The sequence below is a fragment of the Temnothorax nylanderi genome, unplaced genomic scaffold (genome assembly GCF_030848795.1).
Source record: "Temnothorax nylanderi isolate EJ_2023f unplaced genomic scaffold, tnyl_v1.0 TNYL_tig0031_pilon, whole genome shotgun sequence".
Lineage (NCBI taxonomy): Eukaryota > Metazoa > Arthropoda > Insecta > Hymenoptera > Formicidae > Temnothorax > Temnothorax nylanderi.
In genome coordinates, this window is record NW_027249093.1 from 707,455 (window position 1) to 728,250 (window position 20,796).

Here is a 20,796-nt window from a genome sequence, read left to right on the forward strand (position 1 = left end):
AGGAGAATGTGTCGATAGATCAGCTTCGTTTTCTGTTAGATGAAAATTTGTCTACTTTCCACTTCAATATCCTCTTCTTTTGCACTTTTCCATATCTTTTTAAATTGATTTAAAATATTTTGCATTAATTATATTTGTATGCAATAATATATTTGTACAAGTATGGAGAAAGAGAGATGCTTGGATGAAGGTTTACTTATTTTTAGAATCGTTGAAGGGACCACAAACATGCGACACCGTTCGTTGCAGCAAGGGACACATATGTATCGTTAAAGTGCGAGGATGTCATTGGGATGGGAGTAATTAACACCTATTAACAGAATAATTATACCTATATTTTTTTAGAAATGCAGATAATGCATTTTTAAAACTTTCTCAGAGTGCAAGCAACAATTAGTGCGTTGCGTATCAGAGAAAGAGTATCACGAGGGTGCAGCTTCCTGCGCCGGCTCTGAGTGTCCGTCGGGAGAAAGTTGCATTTTGCGAGAAACGTATTGCGTTAATCCACCCTGCAAACTTATCAGAAGTTGCAAAAGTGCGGAAGGTCACATCACGCAAGAAGATAATTAATTTAATTAATTCTCACTCAATATTTTCACGTATTTTCTCACACAGGTTTTTACGCACATTCAAAACTATTTAAATATTATTATAAAATATAAATTTAAGATATTCATTATTAAATATTAAATATTAATATTAATTATTAGTAATAATTTTAAATTAATAAAAACATTTAAAAATACCCGATCTAAGTTTATACATGTCACAAAATTGTTAAATTTGCACGTAACGAAGACAAATTATTTGCAGACGTGCAAACTTGGTTCGACACATGCAAAAGTTTGAACTGCGCCTCGGAATATGAGTGTTTCTTGCGAAGACCAGAAAACAATTGTCTCGATTCGTGGTGTACGCACACACCTGATTGCACGCTCACTCTCGGTCCGTTCGTAATAAAATAATAAAATTATTCACGCATTTGCGAAAATAGTGACTCGATATAATTTCTTCATTCCGTAGAAGACGAGCTAATCAGCAAGTATTGCTACGGTTGGATCTGTCCGCCAGGGCAAAAATGCGTAGTGCGAATTGTAGATTCGTGTAAGGGTTTTAACTGCACCATCGAGCGATCGTGCCGCGCATCTTCAGTCTCGTCTGCCAACACGAACAAGGTATCTTGTTTTTTTTTAACTCAAAGAATCGTTGTAAGACGCGCAAGATTCGCTATTAATTCTAAGGAGCAAATTAATTTTGCGAAAAGAATTTGCGAAGGACATTATATGATCAAATTAACACATTCACCGCCAAATGTATTTTAGTCAATTTTCCATTCACGTCGATTAGATGATTTTATAAAAAAAAAATAATGAAATATGCAAATTGCTTTAAATAAGTCAAATAGTGTCTACAAGTTTAATATAAAAAATATGATGAATTCTTGGACAAAACTAGAGAGTTATCCCGTGCTAAAAGTGGAACAACACAATAATACATACGTGAAAATCTACAATATGTATCCATTGAATCAGATAGTGGAAATTTTCACATAAAGTTGGTTTTATCTTGTGTAGTAAACGTTAAAGGTATTAATACCTTTAACGTTTACTACACAAGATAAAACCAACTTTATTAACACGAGTCCTTATCTTCTCATGTCGTCACAAGATACAATTTATCTTCCTTCGAATTTAAGTGATTGGATAATAAAATAAATACGTTTATTGACTCCCCTCAGGGTTGCAAGGCGTTTTGTAGGGACGTTCCCAACCCTTTCTTGAATTCTCATCCAATACTACCCTTCTCCTATTGCACTTAACCCTTTGGACCAACGGCTTAACGTCTCTTTCCGAAAGACGGAGCCCAGTTTTCTCCGCACAAGAGCCTATCTTGCACGGAAAGCGCAGCTTTCGGAAAAAAACTTTCCATGTTTACATGGCTCTAGTGGGACTCGAACCTGGTTCCTCAGATTACGAGTCTGGCGCTCTACCACTAGACCACACTGCCGCCTAATTTCTAGTATTGAGTTGCACAAAAATATAATATGAGATATTTATTTGACTGTCGCCTCGTGACGGTCACCGGTGACTGACCGGCAGCGTAAACGGAAAGTTCAATGTCGGTCACTGACGCGGCGGTGAATGTGTTAAGTTATTTTTCTCTTGTGTTTCGACGATAATTTTTCCGATAAAATAAACTCGCCAGTTCACTAAAAATATAGACTATTTAAGGAGACTCTGACAGAAACAAATGTAGATCGCCGAGCAACCCCCAGCCAGAAGAACCTTGGTGCAAACCGAGAGGGAGCTGATTCGGCAGGAACTGGAGAGAAGAACGAACACGCAGACGAATTATCCAATCACAGGGAAAAAGGTGGAGAATTTTCTTATGTGGGCGAATTGAAGATTACAGAGAATTTCAAGTTCCGAAATTTAAAGACTCGTTTATGATTTCAGCCGACTTTAGGGACTTCAACGCTGAAAGAAAATATACGTCACACAACTCCTACGTAAATTGAGGATTTTTCATTAATACTAATAAATTAATATTTTAAGAATATGGTTATTAAGATTATTCTTTTTACATAGAAAGTATAAGACAGACATCTCGCTGACTCCTCAGCAAATCGCAACAACGAAATCAAATTTAGTCATAGAATCTTTGGAATCATCAACAAACGAACCATATTTAACGTTGCCTTATCCTCAATCTCGACTGAATTACGATAAACCCTCGACAATCGAGGAAGGCAAAGTTTTCCAGGTATTAATAGACATTGTTTTCGGAATCAGCTACTCAGACATCGAAATCCATTCTCTATGGCCGGTATTCATAGTCGGATCTTATTTCAAGACCGTCTTAAGTAATGTCTTAAGTTGCTAAAACGGTCATTTGATTGGCTGGACGGAGTCTTAAGACTGCTTTTGACCAGACTTAAGATGATCTTAGATATAAGATCCGACTATCAATACCGCCCTATATCACTCCTGAATTCTCTGATTCGTCTAAGAGCTCAACTTTTCCGGCAACTTTGCCCACTGATGAGAATACCAAGCCAACTATGTCGCGTGACATGGCGAGATTAGAAGCGACGAAGATCTACATAGCGACCGACGACACGTTGCCCCTTCCCGTGATGTTGGAGGACATTAACTTTCTTGGGCAAGGTTATCCAATCTGGATAAAGAACGATCCGTATCGTTCATTAGAAGTGAAGGACGAAAACGGATGGAGGTACCAAGCGCCACAAGAACCGTACAAGATTTTATTGCCGCCGTACGAGCCGGTGATCCTCGTCGAGGATGCGAGGAGACGAAGACAATTTTTACCATTCTTCAATGACGCGCTCGACCACCTTTTTAACGAGGCAGCTTTGATATCTTTAACAGAAACAACACCTACAGGTATGTTAGCTGGAATTATACTCTGATCAACGAATGACGTATGGCAGGAACTTAAGAAAAACCTCGAAAAAACTCGGGCTGAAATACTCGGTGTACCATAAAACTCAATTCGTGATGCACAATTTAAAGTTAATTTTCTAAATATTTCATATACTCGCGGTATAATCAAGTCACTCAGTTTTCTTCAATCCAAATTTATTTGAATTATTTAAATAACACGGCTTATATATTTCTTCTCTAATCCCGTGTATAAATGTTACTGTTTTAGATATTGGAGATACGAGGACGGATAGTACCCCGACAATTACAGACGATAAGATTGCTAATTATATAAATGGTTCGACGATTGTCGAGATAGAAAACATCAAGAAGAATAATGACTCATCCGACGATCGTGCGAGTTTTCCAGCGATAGAAAAGACAAATACTGCTCCGCCAAGTATTCGCGACAAAGAACTGGACAATTATTATGACGTGAGTACGCTTCGAAGGATTTCAAATGTTTGTTGTACCTTCAGTGAATAGAATTGGTACGGTAATTGTTTATTCCATTATATTCGAACCATGCAGAACTACGAGTGGCAACCGTGGTATATGATGCACGATTATCTGGAACGAAACGAGCCGCAATCAAGCGAGCAAGGATCCAAATCAAGCATCGCTGATCTCGCAACGGGTGATTTTTGTAAGAATGATTCTAATAACGTCACGTTAGTTCGCATAAAAGTAATGCAAGACGATGAGAATAATTTAATAGCGATTGTACGATATGATATAATACAAAAAAAATTTCGAAGCTCTGCGATGTAGCAAAAAATACAGTAATAACAAACGCAAGGAAACAAAAATGAGAATAATTTAATAGAGCGATTGTACGACATGATATAATACAAAAAAAAATTTTCTGCAATGTAGCAAAAAAAGACACAGATTTAATCATATACGTACGATTACAATCTCTAGCCTCGGTGCAACGCGTTATTGATATTTCCAGGTAAAAATGATACGTTGGCCGACGTAGAAACGTCCACGCGAAGCCAAATTACGGGCGAGAAGAGGAGCCGAGTTTCTGAAACGCGATATGTAGACGGGCGCAATAAAAATCTTGCGACACTCAGTCCACCTGCTTCAACGGGGCAAAGTGATTACAGCGCGCGGGACGAGAAACTCCACGGTCTCGCAAATTACCCTTATGACACGATATCCGTTTACCACGTTGGCAAATCGAGTCGCGAACACGGTGGATCTTCTTCGAGGCAAATCTTCGAACGTTTCGCCGAACGTCGGAAAGGAAATCAGGTATGCGCAAACGAACTCGCGCGAACGACATCTCAACGTCTTCATCTTGTTCTGGATGACTCGTGAAACCGGTTCCGAATTTCGGTTTCAGCGCGATGCTCCGATCACGTTTCCTTTCGGCCAATTACCCGGCGGCCGAGCGAACGTTCAGTAACGTTCTCCTACGAGGCATCGCCTCATTACACCCGTAACAATAATATGAGAAGCAAGCGGCTGAGCGCGGTGTGTACGACGAACATTCCTACAGTCACGAGAGCTATGACAACATCGGCGGCATCGAAAATGACGGGATCGTGATGGGAAACGATACCGTTTCTAATCGAGTGCAAAATTTATGGGTTTTTATTACCTCCTTGTCGTCGCCTTTCCTTTTCCTTCCCATGGCGTGATTTTAGACACGAAATTGTTCGTTTGTAAATCGCTTCCGCGGTTGTTAGCCCGGGGGTAGAGTAAATATACAATGGCAGTGAGAAATCGCGGCATTTCGCGCACTTTCGAGAACGGTGTTGGTCTGTGTGTCCGCGGGAAATGAATTTATCCCTCACGAATATCGTTTCTCTTCGCGTTTGAATCGTATTAAACGAGTTAACTGAATATATTTTTCTTAACTTTATATTTTTTTTCGATGTTTCTGCATATTTAACTTAAAATTTCCTTCGGGTAATATGTACCGTATTGACAATTATATTATATTAAATGAAATAATTACCTAATTCAATTTACCATGATACTTATTCCCCAATAATTGCTTAATTTGAAACAGTATATTCTGTCATAAGCAACTGTTCTTAGGACGTGATAATTTAATTGCAACGAACGACGGTCAGCGGTTTATAATGACAGTATATTACGCAGAATTTCTTTGTCATTAAGAGATCTTCAGAAGAGAGTCCGTAATAATTTAATTAGTGCCTGCCAGCTTCTCCCCACCGGTACATCACCGTGAAATTTCCTTATGACGCGATCTGGTCGCACGTGAATTCCCGAAACTGCTCCTGCGAGTGCGAAGCAGAAGAGAGAAGGTAGGAAGGTGGTGGAAGTTGTCGAATATTACCACGGCGATGGGGAATGGTACCGGTCTAGTCGGCCGTTGATCGCGGTACCGCGAGCTACGCTACTCTCTCGTGCGTCTTTTCCGCGCTGAGCTGCGGGCTGCCCTAGTCGAGCAATTATCTTTCAAAGGATACGGGGTGACCATCCTTGAAAGGTAAGTTCCTTGCCTTTTTACCTTTACTCTGGCACTTGGTAAGAACTGCCAGGCCTTGAAACCGGTGTCATTTCGGCGAGTCGAGATTTGTGTACGGGAGATCATCTCTCTGTATCTTTTCACTCGTGACAGTGAAATCGAGACGGTTGATACGACCTGCAATTTTCATATTCATAAAACATAAGCATAAATTAAGAGCTAATAATATATTACGGCCTGTATTACGAGCGGTTTTTAGGTGTTATTAAAGAAATTAACAATAACCGTGAGAATCAATTTAATTGTTAAAGCCAACGTTTCGACCTACTTGGTCTTCTTCAGGGCAGATGTTGTTACATTTAATAAAAATAAAAATGTATAAGCATAAATGATTATTAATGAAAGCTTAATCGATTTTTTATTTATTTTTTTATTAACACTGTTATTGTTAAGAGAGAAAAAGAGAAGGAGAAGAAGGAAAAAAGAGAGACATAGAATTAGTTATTTTACATTATTTAGTTTGTTTCTAGCTTTTGTCAGTTAAGTTTAGTTTAATTAATCATTATTTAAATTAATTAATTAATTTTGATGTTTTTATATGGTTACAGTTGTATAAAATGAAATACTATGCAAGTTAAGATAAATTCTACTAGGTAATATTCATTAAAAGTTCTGACGACTATATAATTATTTCCGCGCGATATGTGTGCGGAGAAATATGAAAATTTCTGTTAGCGGATTAACGAGTCGATAAACATCTATCACCCGGAGAAAGAAACGTGGTACATAATCTTATAAAAATACGTGCATTTATAAATAGGTACATAAGTGCTCGCATATTTGCATCTGACGGGAGAATATGAGTGAAAGGCATATCTGAGCTGCGTCTTCTTGTCTCTAATGTGTATTACACACGATTGACGCGTTTCTGCCACTAGGAATTGTGTCCCTATGTGTAATATAATTAATTACTTATTGAATAAACACCAGGATAGATGCAGGATTAATTCGCTATCCGCATAATCGTGTACCTTGGCATTAAGCGTTGTCAGGTCGACCTACCTTTCCCTTGAAACGCTACAATCGTCACCGTATCGACATGCACGGTGTCTTCTTCTCGTGGAACATGCATAATTCGTCTCTCGAGCCTATCGGCAGGACATGATATCTATTTGCAAGTCCTTGAGAGACATATCAGCGCCTGTAAAGATCAATTAAATTACGTGAGAGATATAGCGCGTAACGCGATAATTCTTTGTTTTGAGTCACGTCTTGTTTCCCCAAGGCATGATTGTATATGATTATAAAAAAACATTAATAACGAGCTGTGGAAACGGTAATTTGGTCTAATGAAATCGTAAGAGCCTTGGAGTTCACGAAAATTATAAAGAACGCAATCACAATTGTTCAATACCTGGCAGCCTATGCACGCCTACGTTCATTAAAAAGCAATTAGGCAGATATCCGGCCGTACATAGAAGAGAATAATTCTTAATCGTATTGATTCGTGGTGAAATTCGTCATTACCGAATATCCCGTAATTATGGGGAAATAAGGTTGTCCGAAAGAATTGGACGTTGAGATCATCTTGCACGTAACGTATTGCGTAATCAAATTATTACTACATCAGATATGCGTATAATATGATGAACCAGATATGGGAACGAGATATACGTATGATATGGTGAACATAGGGAAACAGATGAAATTGACATGGAAAATCACGCCAGGAAATATGTAACGTGGCGTGTAATATCTACATTTTCACGCTCGAAGATCGAGAAGCGTACAATAATTTGCGGAAAACGATACTTTGCAGCGATTGCGTTGTTAACGTTAAGCATTTTTAAGTTACATAAATTCCAATTAACACCCTCTCAGGTGCTGTGCGAACAATCATTATCGGCGGTCAAACTGTAAACTGTTACGTGATTGATTGTTGCGTGTAACGCATGTCGAATAACAAATGCACGAGTGACAATTAGAAAAATGCGAAACGTCAGTTAACGTTCACGCGAGACAGTCTCACGTGGTTACAAAGGATCGAACCATTTATAAATCATAAATATAATATAATATTATAAATGCGCGATGATTTTCTCACCTCTATTTTTCTATTTTTTAAATTCTCAGAGATGAGAATATTTAAAAACCTTGAAGATAGGTCAGAAAAAATATTCAGAGGTCAATTACAGATATCATCTGTAATAAACGAAGCGCGATGAGAAATCTCTGAGAAGAGAGAGAGAGAGAGAGAGAGAGAGAGAGAGAGAGAGAGAGAGAGAGGTCTCGTTTCGTTATTGTACACATCCAAGTATTGCGATAATTTGCGTAAAATGGGAAGCGAGGCGCGTTCTTCGGGATTGCTGGTATTACGAGCGGGCAATTTCTCAATGGTCCGTTGATGCTCGTACGCACGCCCGCATGCACGCACGCACGCATGGCGAAAAGAGTTGCGCAAAATATTTCCATTACTCATACTTCCATCACTCTAAACGATCGAAAATTACCTTCTTTATCGAAATTTTCCAATTCGAGCAAAAGATATCCAACGGGCTTGGACGGTGGATTAATCAGGAAGCGCATTAACGTCGAGTGTGTAAAATAAATAACAGGTGTCTAATTATAATTAAACAGGTATGTCAACCGCTCCGTTTTGAAAGTGGTATAAATATAGCCAAGTAAATAATATAATAATATATCGCTAAAGTTGACGTACCTTATTTTATTTTATCATTTATGTTAACATTCCATTGAAATTTAAAGTGTTATAAAATTAATTACGTTTCGTTCAAGTAAATATTTTATACAAATGCGGTTCAGGAATATTATTAATTGTTATATAGCATGATCTGCACAAGTCATCAGCATTTCCGACATTTTCAATATCCGGATTTCACTGAACAATTATTATTATTATTACAATTATCTTTGATAGAATATACAAATAAGACGAGCTTCCTCGTTCCCCAGTTTAATCGAGCTTTATTACATTCCGCCAGTGCGGAGGTGCATTATGATACTTTAGCACGTAATCGCAGGAGCCCGAATTCGCCTACAGCTGTACGCTGTACGTCTCTCGAGCGTGTACGCTCCTTCGCAAAGCCTCAACACCGTTACGTTCACTGACCGAGAACCGCGCACTGTCTCGCCGTCGATTACGAAAGTCATGCTATTTTACAGCTTCTCCTTCTGTTTCCTTACCTCCTCACCGTGTTGTGTCACGTACATCCGTGCGATACAACACGTCGGATCTAGTTTCGTTGATAAGGACCGTGTCTCAAGATCCGTCGCTCGTCAAAAATCCATCTACAACAGATCTTTCGACGCATATATATAAGAATCCATTGATCTGTCAACGCGAAAAGTCCAGCCTTACCTTTCTTTTTAATTAGCAAATATCGGTTAAAAAATTCCTGGGAATTCTTATCTATCTAGGAATCGGAAAATATATAATTCGCGTATCTTTGAAATATAATAAAGCCAATTACAGATCTGGATACCATCGACCTTGGTATCTAGACCTTTCTCTTTTCAATGAAGAGCCAATGTGCGGCGTATTACTCTCATAGACCTTTTCTCCCTGTATCTCTTATCCCTGTCAAACCGAAATTTGGAGCGTCGCATGAATGCATTCCTACGTGTACAATCGTTATACGCTTCACTCGCGGGCTCGCGGTATTAGACATTCGGCGCGTTACGCCTCGCGCAATTATGTATCCGACTGTGAGAAATGTCGGAAGAGGAAACACGCGGTGTAAAAAAAAAAGTTTCACCGCTACACTCGCGCATGCATACAAGCTGGTGTGCATTCCGCCGCACGAGAGACGCAGTCGTGTTGCATTGTAGAAAGCACGTGCTGCGTCGTGAGGTCGCGAGGGCGCCGCCTCTCGCGATCGTCGGCAGAGCTGAATGAATTTACGGCTGGACACTCTATTACGGGGCTGTTACACGTTCGTTACGACGACGACGATAACGGCGACGTCGGTATGCGCACTCTCACTCTCGTTTCGGGCTTTTGTTCTCCACGGAGGCTTGGAGCTCCGCTTCATGGTCCGCCGGCGATGCACCGGATCGAAGATAAACGCGCTCTCGGCGGAGCCGTTGCACCGATGCATGACCGGTTTAAGGGATATTGTTTAGATGCCTCGGCTCCTTTGCCGAATGAAAATATTAACTTTCGCAGATCGCACGCTTTGCCTCTCAAGCGAGCAATTAAAGAGCACTGAAGATAACAGAGGGAGAGCGGCTAAAGTTATGACTTGTCGCCAAGAAACGATCCTTTTAATCCGCATAATCATATTGTAATAAAAACCGATGACAATTACCGTTATCTTTGCGGTATAGGAAGGACGTATGATTATCGCGTAATTTACGTACGTAATCACAGTAATACGCGTAAATTAAATGATCGCGCATCTCTGCGGTCAGTTAATTGTGCAGCTTGCAGAGGCGTTCTCAAATAAAATATGTTCTCCTTGGAATTGACACGCGACGATTTGATAAAGACCTTCCCCTGTCGATATATACGTTATTTATTGCTCGTATAAAAGAACGTTTTATACGAGAACGCTCGATTTCGATTAGATCCGTCAAAGTAAATCGTTGTGTCTTGAGGTGAGCCTCTCGGCTCTCGGTGTTGCGGCGCAACAGAGTCGCGCGATTTGCGCCGAGTCATTACTCACACGGTGAAACAACGGAAACGTTTCTGTTCCAGATGAGCTGCAATTGTCCGTTAATCACGTCCGCAGGACCCACTTTGGCCTCGACATGCGGCGGCTCGTCCTTCATGCTCTTCATGGGGCTGCTCGAAGTCTTCCTGCGTAGCCAATGCGACCTCGAGGACCCGTGCAACCGACCTGCACCACCGAGCAGTGTCAATACGAGGTAAATTTCATACAAAGACCGTTGTGAACGAGGTGATCGTTAAATTCGAATATGTGGGTCACGGGTAAACGGAGAAGGATCTGATCGACGCCGATTTCTTTCGACGATTGCGCGATAACGGCAATCAATTCGCCGGGAGTTGTTATCCGCGTGTAGATATACGAGAAATACATGACGTGTTTATCGATCATTTGTGCGACAATCAGTAGGCGCATTAACGATATAAACGACATCGATGAAGGAAAATAAAAAGGACTCGTCGGAGATTAGGAACGGTATCTCTCGGGAGTTCGTAAATGTTGAAAACGTTCATAAATCTCATGACCTGAGTCACGACTGTCCGCGGGATTGTCAACTTGTCCGACTATCTTAATTATCAGTGATCAGCCTGGATAACGGGAACACGCGAGCTTAGGGAACTCGCCAAAGCGGTTTCCTTGTTTTCGTCTAATCATCGCTTGATCGTTTGACCGAGGTCGCGAGATACGGTCGCGAGGACGAGCCTAACATCCCGATTTCCTTATCTTCGCGACCGGTTACGTCGCATTGTGCGCGCGCACTGGATGTAATAACACGCGTCGCGCTTTTTCTCTCGCCCGTGCGTGTGAGATCTCCCGGGGCCCACTTATCGACGGGAGAGATTTCTTCCGCGAAGGAGAAGAGAGCATCGTGCATCCGCGGGAAGCGTTCCGCGACGAATCCTAAATACGGTGTACGATTGTGTCGCGAGGCACACGTTACTCACGTAATACCGCAGGGATATCGTCTTATTGCCGGTGCGCCTCTCATTTCTCTCTTTCGTTGTCGCGGAAAGAAAACACGAGCATCCATGCACCGCCTCTATCCGCGAGATCGTTGTGTACGCGCGTACGTAATACCGCGGGCTATTGTTCCGATGCATCTCTTCCGTTGCGTCACATCTGGTCGCTTCATCGACGCGCACTTGCGCTGCACGCACCGACGCGCGAAAGAATTGCGGGGAAGCTCTTAGAGAGGGGAAGAAGCTATGAAGAAAACGCGCTGAAAAGTATAAATGTAAAAATAAAATTATATTTTAAAACGCGCCTGATAAAATTTATTTCAATTTATTTAATTTTTAAGTTTGTTTAATTTATTTATTTGGTCCTTGAACGCGCACACACGGCATTCCACAGAGTCTTCTCTCCGTATTAAAATCTTCAAAATGCTACCCTTTATGCCTTGATTGCATGGTTTAATATTCGAATGTGACAAGCTTAGAAGAAACTTTTTGTTAAACGATACTTCGTCGTTTTATTCTATCACGTTCCGTCCTATCACGCGCGAAGGACGCAAAATGATCTGTGAAACCGCGACCGTCAACAAGAAAGGGAGAAAAAGAAAAAGGACGGAGTGCCGGTGTGCCGTGAAGTTTATTACGTGTCATACGGAAACCCGTTTGTCGAAGATGGAAACAGGTTTGATAGTGTGTTTCGACCTGTCTTATATACGCCGCCGGCAATTAGACAAACCTGAGTCATTTGGCATATATATTCCAGTGAATTTACATACGTATGAGAAACATTGTTTATCTATATGCATTCTTGTTCATTGGTGATTTTCTAATATTGGATTTTGATAGCAACGTAGCTGCTACGTATAAGACAAACTGATGTAAGGCGTATTGCACTTTGCATCACACACGTGTCTCATGATACATTCATTATTCGCATGCTAAAGGGGACATTAATCAAAATAAATTAAAATAAGACATAAGAGATTCATATCTTTCGCAAGAAATGTATATGATATTCATTCGTTAACGATTAAAAAGCGTCAGCTTTAAAATAAAGTGCCTTTTTACTAATCGCTACTCTTACTAAAAAAAAAGAAAATGTTAATAAAATGTTAACTGTTCCTTAAATTGCATTTTTAAGAACTTTATCCTTCAACATTTACAAAGCACGTGCCTCTCAACGACTTTAAGGCTTAAGGAGAAATCGATTAGCAAGAATACGCAGAGCTCCGAGGGGAAGAGCAGATCATCGGAGAGACCCTATTATAAAATCACGTGTGCGCCATTCTAGCAAGTCCCGCGCGTAAAAGTATGTCATTGTCCCCCGTAGAGTATATATACGGATACGGGCACGCCGTGGCATTCAGCTGAGAGCATATACCACGGACACTTACGATCGTCCCAGGCAACCTCCTGAGAAACCCGCCTTTCGCCCGATGCCGATATTATAGTCAGACGTAGGCTAGAAGGGAAAGGGTGCACCCAATACGGAGGGGCCTGGTGGGACGCAAAATCGATCGAATTTGCTAACGTCGATGATGTAACAATCATTAGCTTACTAGGCGAATTAAGAATTGAATTTAATAGATTAATTAAAAACGTCAGAACGTGCCTTATTAAATTATTAATTATGCACTGATAATCATTGATGTAATTGATCAATTAAAAAGGGAGAAGGAGACTTAATGTGAGAGAGCAAATAATTTAATTTAACAGTTGAATTTAAATTTTCATTTCTCCCTTCGTAATAATCTCTCTTCGCTGTCCCTGTAACCCGGTTTCTAATTCGTAAGAAGGTAAGAAGATCGCTTAATAACACGACTCCGCTAATTAACGTGCCTTTCGTAAACGAGCGTACGTCGTAAATCGTCGGAAACCGAGCAATCTTCCGCGCCAACACGACATTCTTGCTTTCGAAATGTCGTGTCTTCCAGATTAATGTGGGGTAAGTACCGAAATTCTGGTTGAGAAAAAAATTCGCACACGCTAAACGTTCTCAGCCATTTCGTCGCTCTTCATTCATCGCAAGGTCGATGATCCAGCGCAATGATTAAACGCAAAAACTGACTTACGCGATGTACGTGTACAATGGAAAACCGGACGAGACATTTGACATTTCTGTAATTATTTTCGAATAAACGCGATGTCACCCTTCTTTTTCTTCTTCTTCAGGTACGACTTCGTAGTGATCGGAGGCGGTAGCGCTGGTGCAACTGTCGCGGCTAGATTGTCGGAGGAGCCGAGATTTTCCGTATTGCTGTTGGAAGCTGGATTAGACGAGCCAACGGGCACCCAGATACCTTCGTTCTTCTTCAATTTCATCGGCAGTGAGATCGATTGGCAATACACCACCGAGAGCGAGGATGAAGCTTGCTTGAACAAGGAGCACAGAAAATGTTACTGGCCTAGAGGAAAAGTATGTAGAATTAAGTATGAAAGAAAAAGAGAGAGAGGGAGAAACTGTTGGTGTTAATTCTTCTAATTAGTACCAATTAAATTCTCCACTTAAATTATATCACGATTTAAAGTTGACAATTCATTTTTATTTTAAAAAACCTTAAGTATTTCATGTAATTATAGGAAACATAAAAAATTAATGAATTTTATAATCTAATCAGTAAGGTCTTAAAATAAATTTACTAGTTTTAATTTAAAATTAGCGAGTTTTGGTACTTGTTCGTGAGGTATCCATATGAAGCTGCAGTATGAAACCAGATAATGTAAAACTTGAATCCGCAGGTCCTCGGCGGTACGAGCGTCATGAATGGGATGACGTATATGAGAGGATCGCGCAAGGATTACGAAGACTGGGCCAGGCTGGGCAACGTCGGATGGTCCTATCGCGACGTCCTTCCATATTTTATACGGAGCGAGGATAATCAGCAAGTGAACAGCATGGATTACGGTTATCACGGGGTCGGTGGGCCGCTCACGGTCATGCAGTTTCCTTATCACCCGCCGTTGAGCTTCGCTCTGCTGGAGGCCGGCAAGGAACTGGGTATGTGTAGTCGCGCGAGGCTCGAGCGACCAGATGACCTTTACTCCTACGTCTATCAGGATTAACCAAGAGATCCGAGACTTGGATTGCTTTTGTCTCACTCTTTCCCAACCTTGCCTCTATCTGTATCAGGATACGACACGGTTGATCTGAACGGACGGACCCACACCGGCTTTGCCATAGCGCAGACCACGTCCAGAAATGGCTCGCGGCTCTCCACGGCGCGCGCCTTCCTACGTCCCGCCCGGAATCGGCCGAATCTCCACATAATGCTGAACTCGACGGCGACGAAAATCCTATTCGACAAGGATAACAGGGCGGTCGGCGTCGAGTTCGTTCACGACGGAATGATGAAACACGTGTCGGTGGCGAAAGAGGTGGTCGTGAGCGGAGGTAATTCCAATTGAGATAACGAACGCTTCGTCGGCTTCGTGTGTAATTTAAACCGGGCGCGAGTCAGGCAAATCTCTGTGGACTTCTCGTGGAGCGCTCGAGCACATTCTGGGTTCTGTCTTGTCTTCGTCCGCGTAGGGAAGCTGAAGAGGAGCAACTATTACATTTCTATTCATGCCGAGAGGCTGTCGTACATATAGAAATCTGTGTTTAGAAACACCACACGCTCTCCACACACATACACGCACATACAGAGTCAGTCTTAATTACTCATCCTTCCACAAATTCTCTTGAGGGCTAGTAATCGATTTCTCCCGAACAATACGGATTGCGCGTTTTGCGATGTCCTTGGGGTACTAAGCTTCGCAGTAACGTTAAAGCGATAGAAGATAAATACACGCCGATAAATTCCTTATCTTCAGAAATTCAAAAGCTTACAGTAGATGAAGAAATGATTTTTCCATCTTTAAATCTTTATAAATTGATTTCATAGATTTAAGTAAATAAATACGTTATCTTTTAATGTCCACAATATTATCCAGTGGCAAGACCTGTACGATTTATCATATACTTAGCGTTACCTATTGTGCGCACAGATCTCCGCAATGAAATTGTGTGTTTAGGTGCCGTTAACTCGCCGCAAATCCTCTTAAACAGCGGCATAGGACCTCGCGAGGAGCTTAATGCGGTGGGGGTGCCAGTTGTCCGTGATCTCCCGGGTGTCGGCAAAAATCTTCACAATCATGTCGCCTACTCGCTGATCTTCACCATCAACGATACCGATACCACTCCACTCAATTGGGCGACCGCCATGGAATACTTGCTCTTTAGGGACGGGCTGATGTCTGGCACAGGTGAGATAGACTGTTCTAAACGTTTACTTGAAAAATTTTCAATGTAAAAGTGAAACGAGAGAGAGAGAGAGAGAGGTAAAAAAGTATGTATCCTAAAATTGATTTGCCTACAATATTTTTAAGAAAAAGTATTCAACTTCTTAAAAAATAGGTAAAAAGGTTTAGTGGAGAAAACGTCAAATCGCGAAAAGATTGTTAGCTTCGTATCCTGTCAGTATTTTTAGTCAACAAGTATAAAACTATCATTGGCTCGTTATTACATTGGAAGGATCGAGGCTTGAGCTCGAGACTCCCGCTAGGGGGAAATTGCAATTTCATTGATCGGGGCAGCGCGGTCGTGTTAAAGTACCGGCCCGCTTCTCCTTCCTGTTTACCATGTCGAAGGATGTTGCATCTCGGAGCGTTAATTTGCGGACTTCGTGCGCGAGCAGTGAAAGTGTATTATTGCACAATGGTCACGTTCGTGGTTCTGTCGACCCCGCGATTACGTGACTTATCCGGGCCGACAGATCTATTTACCGTCGTCCGAATTGCGGGCCAACTTAAAGCCGGTCGAGTCGTCGCTTCGCGCGCGGCACTCGTGATATACTCTCCTTTTACGATTTGTCAATGCGAATTATCCGGCGATCCCTGTTCTATTCCTCGTTGTTTCGCACACTCTCTATACATTATCGACGTCACGAATATTATTTCCCACGCGTTGTTCTATGATCCGAAGAAGGGACAAGACTGAGAAACATTATGATGAAAGAATAAAACGCGTATAGAAATATTAGTAACATTAAAAACTATTTTAGCGACGTGAAAATAATTACCCGACACAACTGTTAGACATGTCAACAGCTAATAATCTCATTGCAATAATATTAATTTAAGTGCGATAATTTATGAGACTATCATGATTGATGCATCAGCAGTCAAATATTTACATTCATCTTCTCATAGATTAATATTAACAACTCATTCACGCTGAACAACCCCGTCATTGACCTTTCTACAAATTACATTTGCATTCGCATTTATACATTATATTATGCGCGAGAAAGTTTGTTCGGGATCGTTATTTCGTACGATTTGTACGATCGTCTAATTAATTTTCGCGCTCAATTACAGGTGCCGATCAGGCGGCATCAACCTCGCACTCAGCTCGCGTACCTTTCGATCCTTATTAATCGAAAGCAGCAGGGCAAATGTTGGAAAAATAAAGCGAGCACGTAGCTTCGCGTCGGGAATTCGCCCGAGTAAATTGCTCGGGAATTTATGTAGATACGTACTCCGGTCTTCGTGTGCTGTATCCCTTTCACGAGACTAACTCCATCATAACCCAGAGCGCTTTTTAAGGTATCCAGCACGACCGGTAGCCCCGAGCCGTGCTGGTTTTTAACGAGCGTCACCTCCGGGGCTGAACTCCTTCACGTCTGAGACTCGCGTCTCTCTCTCTCTCTCGTCTCCCTGCATGAAACGCCGCTGGCGAGACGTTGTAATGGGCCACAGTTCTCTCGCTAAAATGCAGCTCGCAAAATCGCTTCTCTTGACATCGGCCGCGCGGATCAGTTATGCGATTCGGCTCGATTAAATTACATAAGGGTAACAAACGCGATCAGGATGAATTAAGGGTGTTGCAGAAACGTCCATTGCATTTTGGTCGGTTTAAAATACTGGTGTTTCGAATTTCGCTTGAAAGCGAAGTTGATTGGATCAGATCAATGATTGAATTTTTCATTCATTAATCAAATTTAAATTAATAAATTTCTCAAAAATACAACAGATTGCTTGACGCATCAGTTATTGTTATAAATTGAATATTTGACTGCAAAAATATTCTTTTTAATGATGTGGAATTCTTGACGATCACATTGTGATCGTAACACATATCACATCATAAAATTATTTACAATCATACATATAGTAAATTAACAATATCACTAAATTTTTGGATAAGAGATGAGACAGGATATACTTAGCGTTGAGTTGATCCAGGAATATCCGAGGTGACGGCAATGATAAACACTAAGTATGCGGATCCGAGGGAGGATCATCCAGACGTGCAGCTAATCTTTGGCGGTTTCCTGGCCGATTGCGCGGAGACTGGTATGGTGGGCGAAAAGAAGGGTACGAACCGCAGCATCTACGTCATCCCGACTATCCTGCACCCGAAGAGTCGCGGTTATCTGCGCTTGCGAAACAACGATCCTCTCTCGAAGCCGCTGATCTACCCTAAATACCTGACTCATCCCGACGATGTGGCCGCTCTCGTAGAGGCTGTTAAGTTCAGCATCCGATTATCGGAGACCCAGGCGCTCAAAAGGTACGAACTTTCCTCGACGGCTTTCCTGTAATGAACGCAGATGTTATATCATTAAAAAAAAAAAAAACAAGATAGAAAGTAGCAAATATATCTTTTTTTTCGCTATTATTTCTATATTTTCTGAATGTCTTATTTAATTCCATTTTGAACAATCTATTACTTACTTGCATTAGATTTTAGGATAAAATTCTTTTTATAATTTTACATGCGGTGTATCTTGACTACGTATGTGTATATTTTAATATACATTTTATATATCCGTGTATTTTAATTCTTCGTAAATGTTGTTTGGCAACCTAAAAATATAAATAGAATTATATTCCATATTCTGACGCGAATAATAGGTCGTGAAGCGAGCTTTACTCAAATAAATAAAATGTTTCTTATTTTAACATGGTTGATTATTTTTATTATAAACAAAGATGACTTAAAAATCTTGATTTGTTCTTACGCTGATATCGTGGAAATCCTTTTCAGGTACGGTTTCGAGCTGGACCGAACTCCCGTGAAGAACTGCGAGCACCTCAAGTTTGGTTGCGACGCTTACTGGGAGTGCGCGGTTCGTCATGACACAGCGCCCGAGAATCATCAGGCGGGATCCTGCAAAATGGGACCGCCAGACGATCCACTGGCCGTGGTTGACAATCAATTGCGAGTTAGAGGGGTGCGTGGTGTAAGAGTGGCCGACACGAGCATCATGCCGAAGGTGACGTCTGGCAACACGAATGCACCGGCAATCATGATCGGTATGTAAATCTTTTTTTTTTCTTTCCGTTTCGTCTTTTTATATCTGTATGTGTACACGTGTTACAGGTGAAAGAGCGGCAGATTTCATCAAGAAGACCTGGATCGGTTGACTCAAAATTGTTTAATCAAACGATCCGATTACACCGTCCTATTAACATTTCGCTAAGGACATTGTGTTTCCCACACAGATAAGTAACTGAGAGAAATGAAAAGAAAGTAAAGGAGTTTGGAAAACGTAGAATGTTTATATAAGGAATCGAAAATATATATAAAATTATTCTTAGATAAGTAATGTAAAAATTAAGTGGAATACGCGCGCGCGCGTGTATTCCACTTCTTTTGCGGATTGTATTGCTTCGAATTTCCCACCGTAGATGAGAAATATAAATTTTACATAACACAAGTTTGTATCCTCTTGACAATTTTATAAATTTTTTTATTATAAATTAATTAGCTTAATTAAGAAATATTATTTGATGTATTGTTATTATTACTATTTAAAAGCGTATATTTGTTTGAATAAGTTATGTAATTTATCTGATCCATCGAAGACGATAATTCTTTAGCAAGATCTTTATAATTTTACTAATAAAAGAAATCATGTTACACTTTTTCCTAGTTACATGACAATTCGGAATTTACTTTACACTCATTTGATGATGTATCGTATGTATGTTCAAGTTCGTTTCGTAATAATTTTCCGAAGATTGTATCACCCAAACCAAACGGGTCTGTTAAGCGCGAAATTTTTAATGAGCAAATCGTCCGATTGCAATCTTCCTCTGCATTTCCACCGAGAGTAAATAGAGTAAGAAACTTCGTTGTACTGTAAATAGTACATTGCCGCAGTGTATTCTACGAATCACTCGTAATGATGTACAAATAAAACATATTTTCGTGGATACCTCATATCTCTTTTGAAATGTATCATCAATTCGAAATATCCTTTCCTCTTTAAAGAATAACAATCCCTACATTTTCCTCGTTTATAGACTTGAAAATGTCAAGAGTCAATCGCTATATCGTTAACTAACTAAACTCATTGCTCCTATCAAGTGGCCAATTTGATGAGAATGATAATCACCAGCACGAATTAATCGACAATAATTATCAGTGTACAATCATTCTATTATATATTTATATATTGTCTATGTCAGGTATGGTCAACTTCGAGCTCCGAAGCTACGACACTTCGCCCTTTTCGTCTACAAAGAGTGGGAAAAAGGGCTTTTTTACCTATACGAAATAAATCATGCCCGCTGAATGAAATGAATTGTGCCTGCTCAACTTTATTTAGCGGAGAGATCTTTTTTTTCATTCTCCACGAATGGAAAGGGAGAAGTAACGTAGCTCCGGAAGGTCCGAAGGTCGAAGTTGACCAGTCCTGGTCTATGGGAGACCGGAGCACCATGAGCCCCCCCCCCCCCCCCCCCCCCACGAGGTACCATGGATCATTGACTGTTTAGGGTAATCCAGAATGTTTAGGTTGATACAAATAGTAGCATATGACGGTTATTTCGTTGTCCATACTTCGTATCTAGGTGGCAGTCATCAAAGTCCGTAGTCTCGAGACGCACGTGACATAAATGGTTTTTGTGATGCGTAAGTAACTTTTTAACCGTTTAGAAATGTTTTAATATTGTTTTTGTAGTAAAATATACACGTACTAAAAATTAGGTGTAACTTTCCAGCATCTTTTGACATTTTACTACAGATAATCATGTATCATTTTTTTTTTGTTACGTTTTACCGTTCTATATTAAGCGCATTCGGGGCACCATGGGACACCATTCAACACTGATAATGAGAGCGCGCGCAGGTCGTACCTGTCGAAAATAGTTTTCTCCGCCAAAAACGAATCACACACAAAAGGCTTCTAACAATAGGTCAGAAAACCCTTAAGGTCAATGCCCAGTAGCTGCTTACCTGAAAACCATTTAGAGGTTTTCAGCATAAAGAAATTGTC

At 40.7% G+C, this 20,796-nt stretch overlaps 2 protein-coding genes and 1 long non-coding RNA gene across 3 annotated transcripts; 2 read left to right on the plus strand and 1 right to left on the minus strand.

Annotated features, from left to right (window-relative positions):
• The first annotated feature begins 761 nt into the window (after positions 1 to 761).
• On the plus strand, positions 762 to 5,503 carry LOC139770626 (uncharacterized). Its single transcript, XM_071702686.1, has 10 exons — positions 762 to 945; positions 1,024 to 1,175; positions 2,257 to 2,373; positions 2,457 to 2,509; positions 2,589 to 2,763; positions 3,011 to 3,404; positions 3,673 to 3,878; positions 3,975 to 4,080; positions 4,399 to 4,703; positions 4,795 to 5,503. The coding sequence occupies exons 6-10, from the start codon at positions 3,062 to 3,064 to the stop codon at positions 4,855 to 4,857; spliced, it is 1,023 nt and encodes a 340-aa protein (XP_071558787.1). The 5' UTR covers positions 762 to 945; positions 1,024 to 1,175; positions 2,257 to 2,373; positions 2,457 to 2,509; positions 2,589 to 2,763; positions 3,011 to 3,061; the 3' UTR covers positions 4,858 to 5,503.
• Positions 5,504 to 5,520: 17 nt separating this feature from the next.
• Positions 5,521 to 19,739, plus strand: LOC139770623 (glucose dehydrogenase [FAD, quinone]). Its single transcript, XM_071702684.1, has 9 exons — positions 5,521 to 5,910; positions 10,607 to 10,776; positions 13,703 to 13,946; positions 14,270 to 14,528; positions 14,661 to 14,921; positions 15,545 to 15,775; positions 17,756 to 18,083; positions 18,561 to 18,829; positions 18,897 to 19,739. Exons 2-9 carry the CDS (start codon positions 10,607 to 10,609, stop codon positions 18,938 to 18,940), a joined length of 1,806 nt encoding a protein of 601 aa, XP_071558785.1. The 5' UTR covers positions 5,521 to 5,910; the 3' UTR covers positions 18,941 to 19,739.
• Positions 18,059 to 18,599, minus strand: LOC139770627 (uncharacterized). The gene is made up of 3 exons (XR_011717796.1): positions 18,535 to 18,599; positions 18,248 to 18,379; positions 18,059 to 18,108 (listed from the first exon to the last, which is right to left on the minus strand). It is a non-coding gene; the product is annotated as an uncharacterized lncRNA (long non-coding RNA).
• Positions 19,740 to 20,796: the final 1,057 nt, after the last annotated feature.

Excerpts from the sequence above, each read along its gene's own strand:
- LOC139770623 (XM_071702684.1), top strand. The coding sequence starts at position 10,607 with ATGAGCTGCAATTGTCCGTTAATCACGTCCGCAGGACCCACTTTGGCC. Across the intron at positions 13,947-14,269 it reads GTTACTGGCCTAGAGGAAAA|GTCCTCGGCGGTACGAGCGT; the intron begins GTATGTAGAATT and ends TTGAATCCGCAG. Across the intron at positions 18,830-18,896 it reads TGCACCGGCAATCATGATCG|GTGAAAGAGCGGCAGATTTC; the intron begins GTATGTAAATCT and ends CACGTGTTACAG.
- LOC139770626 (XM_071702686.1), top strand. The coding sequence starts at position 3,062 with ATGTCGCGTGACATGGCGAGATTAGAAGCGACGAAGATCTACATAGCG. Across the intron at positions 3,405-3,672 it reads AACAGAAACAACACCTACAG|ATATTGGAGATACGAGGACG; the intron begins GTATGTTAGCTG and ends TTACTGTTTTAG. Across the intron at positions 3,879-3,974 it reads AACTGGACAATTATTATGAC|AACTACGAGTGGCAACCGTG; the intron begins GTGAGTACGCTT and ends CGAACCATGCAG.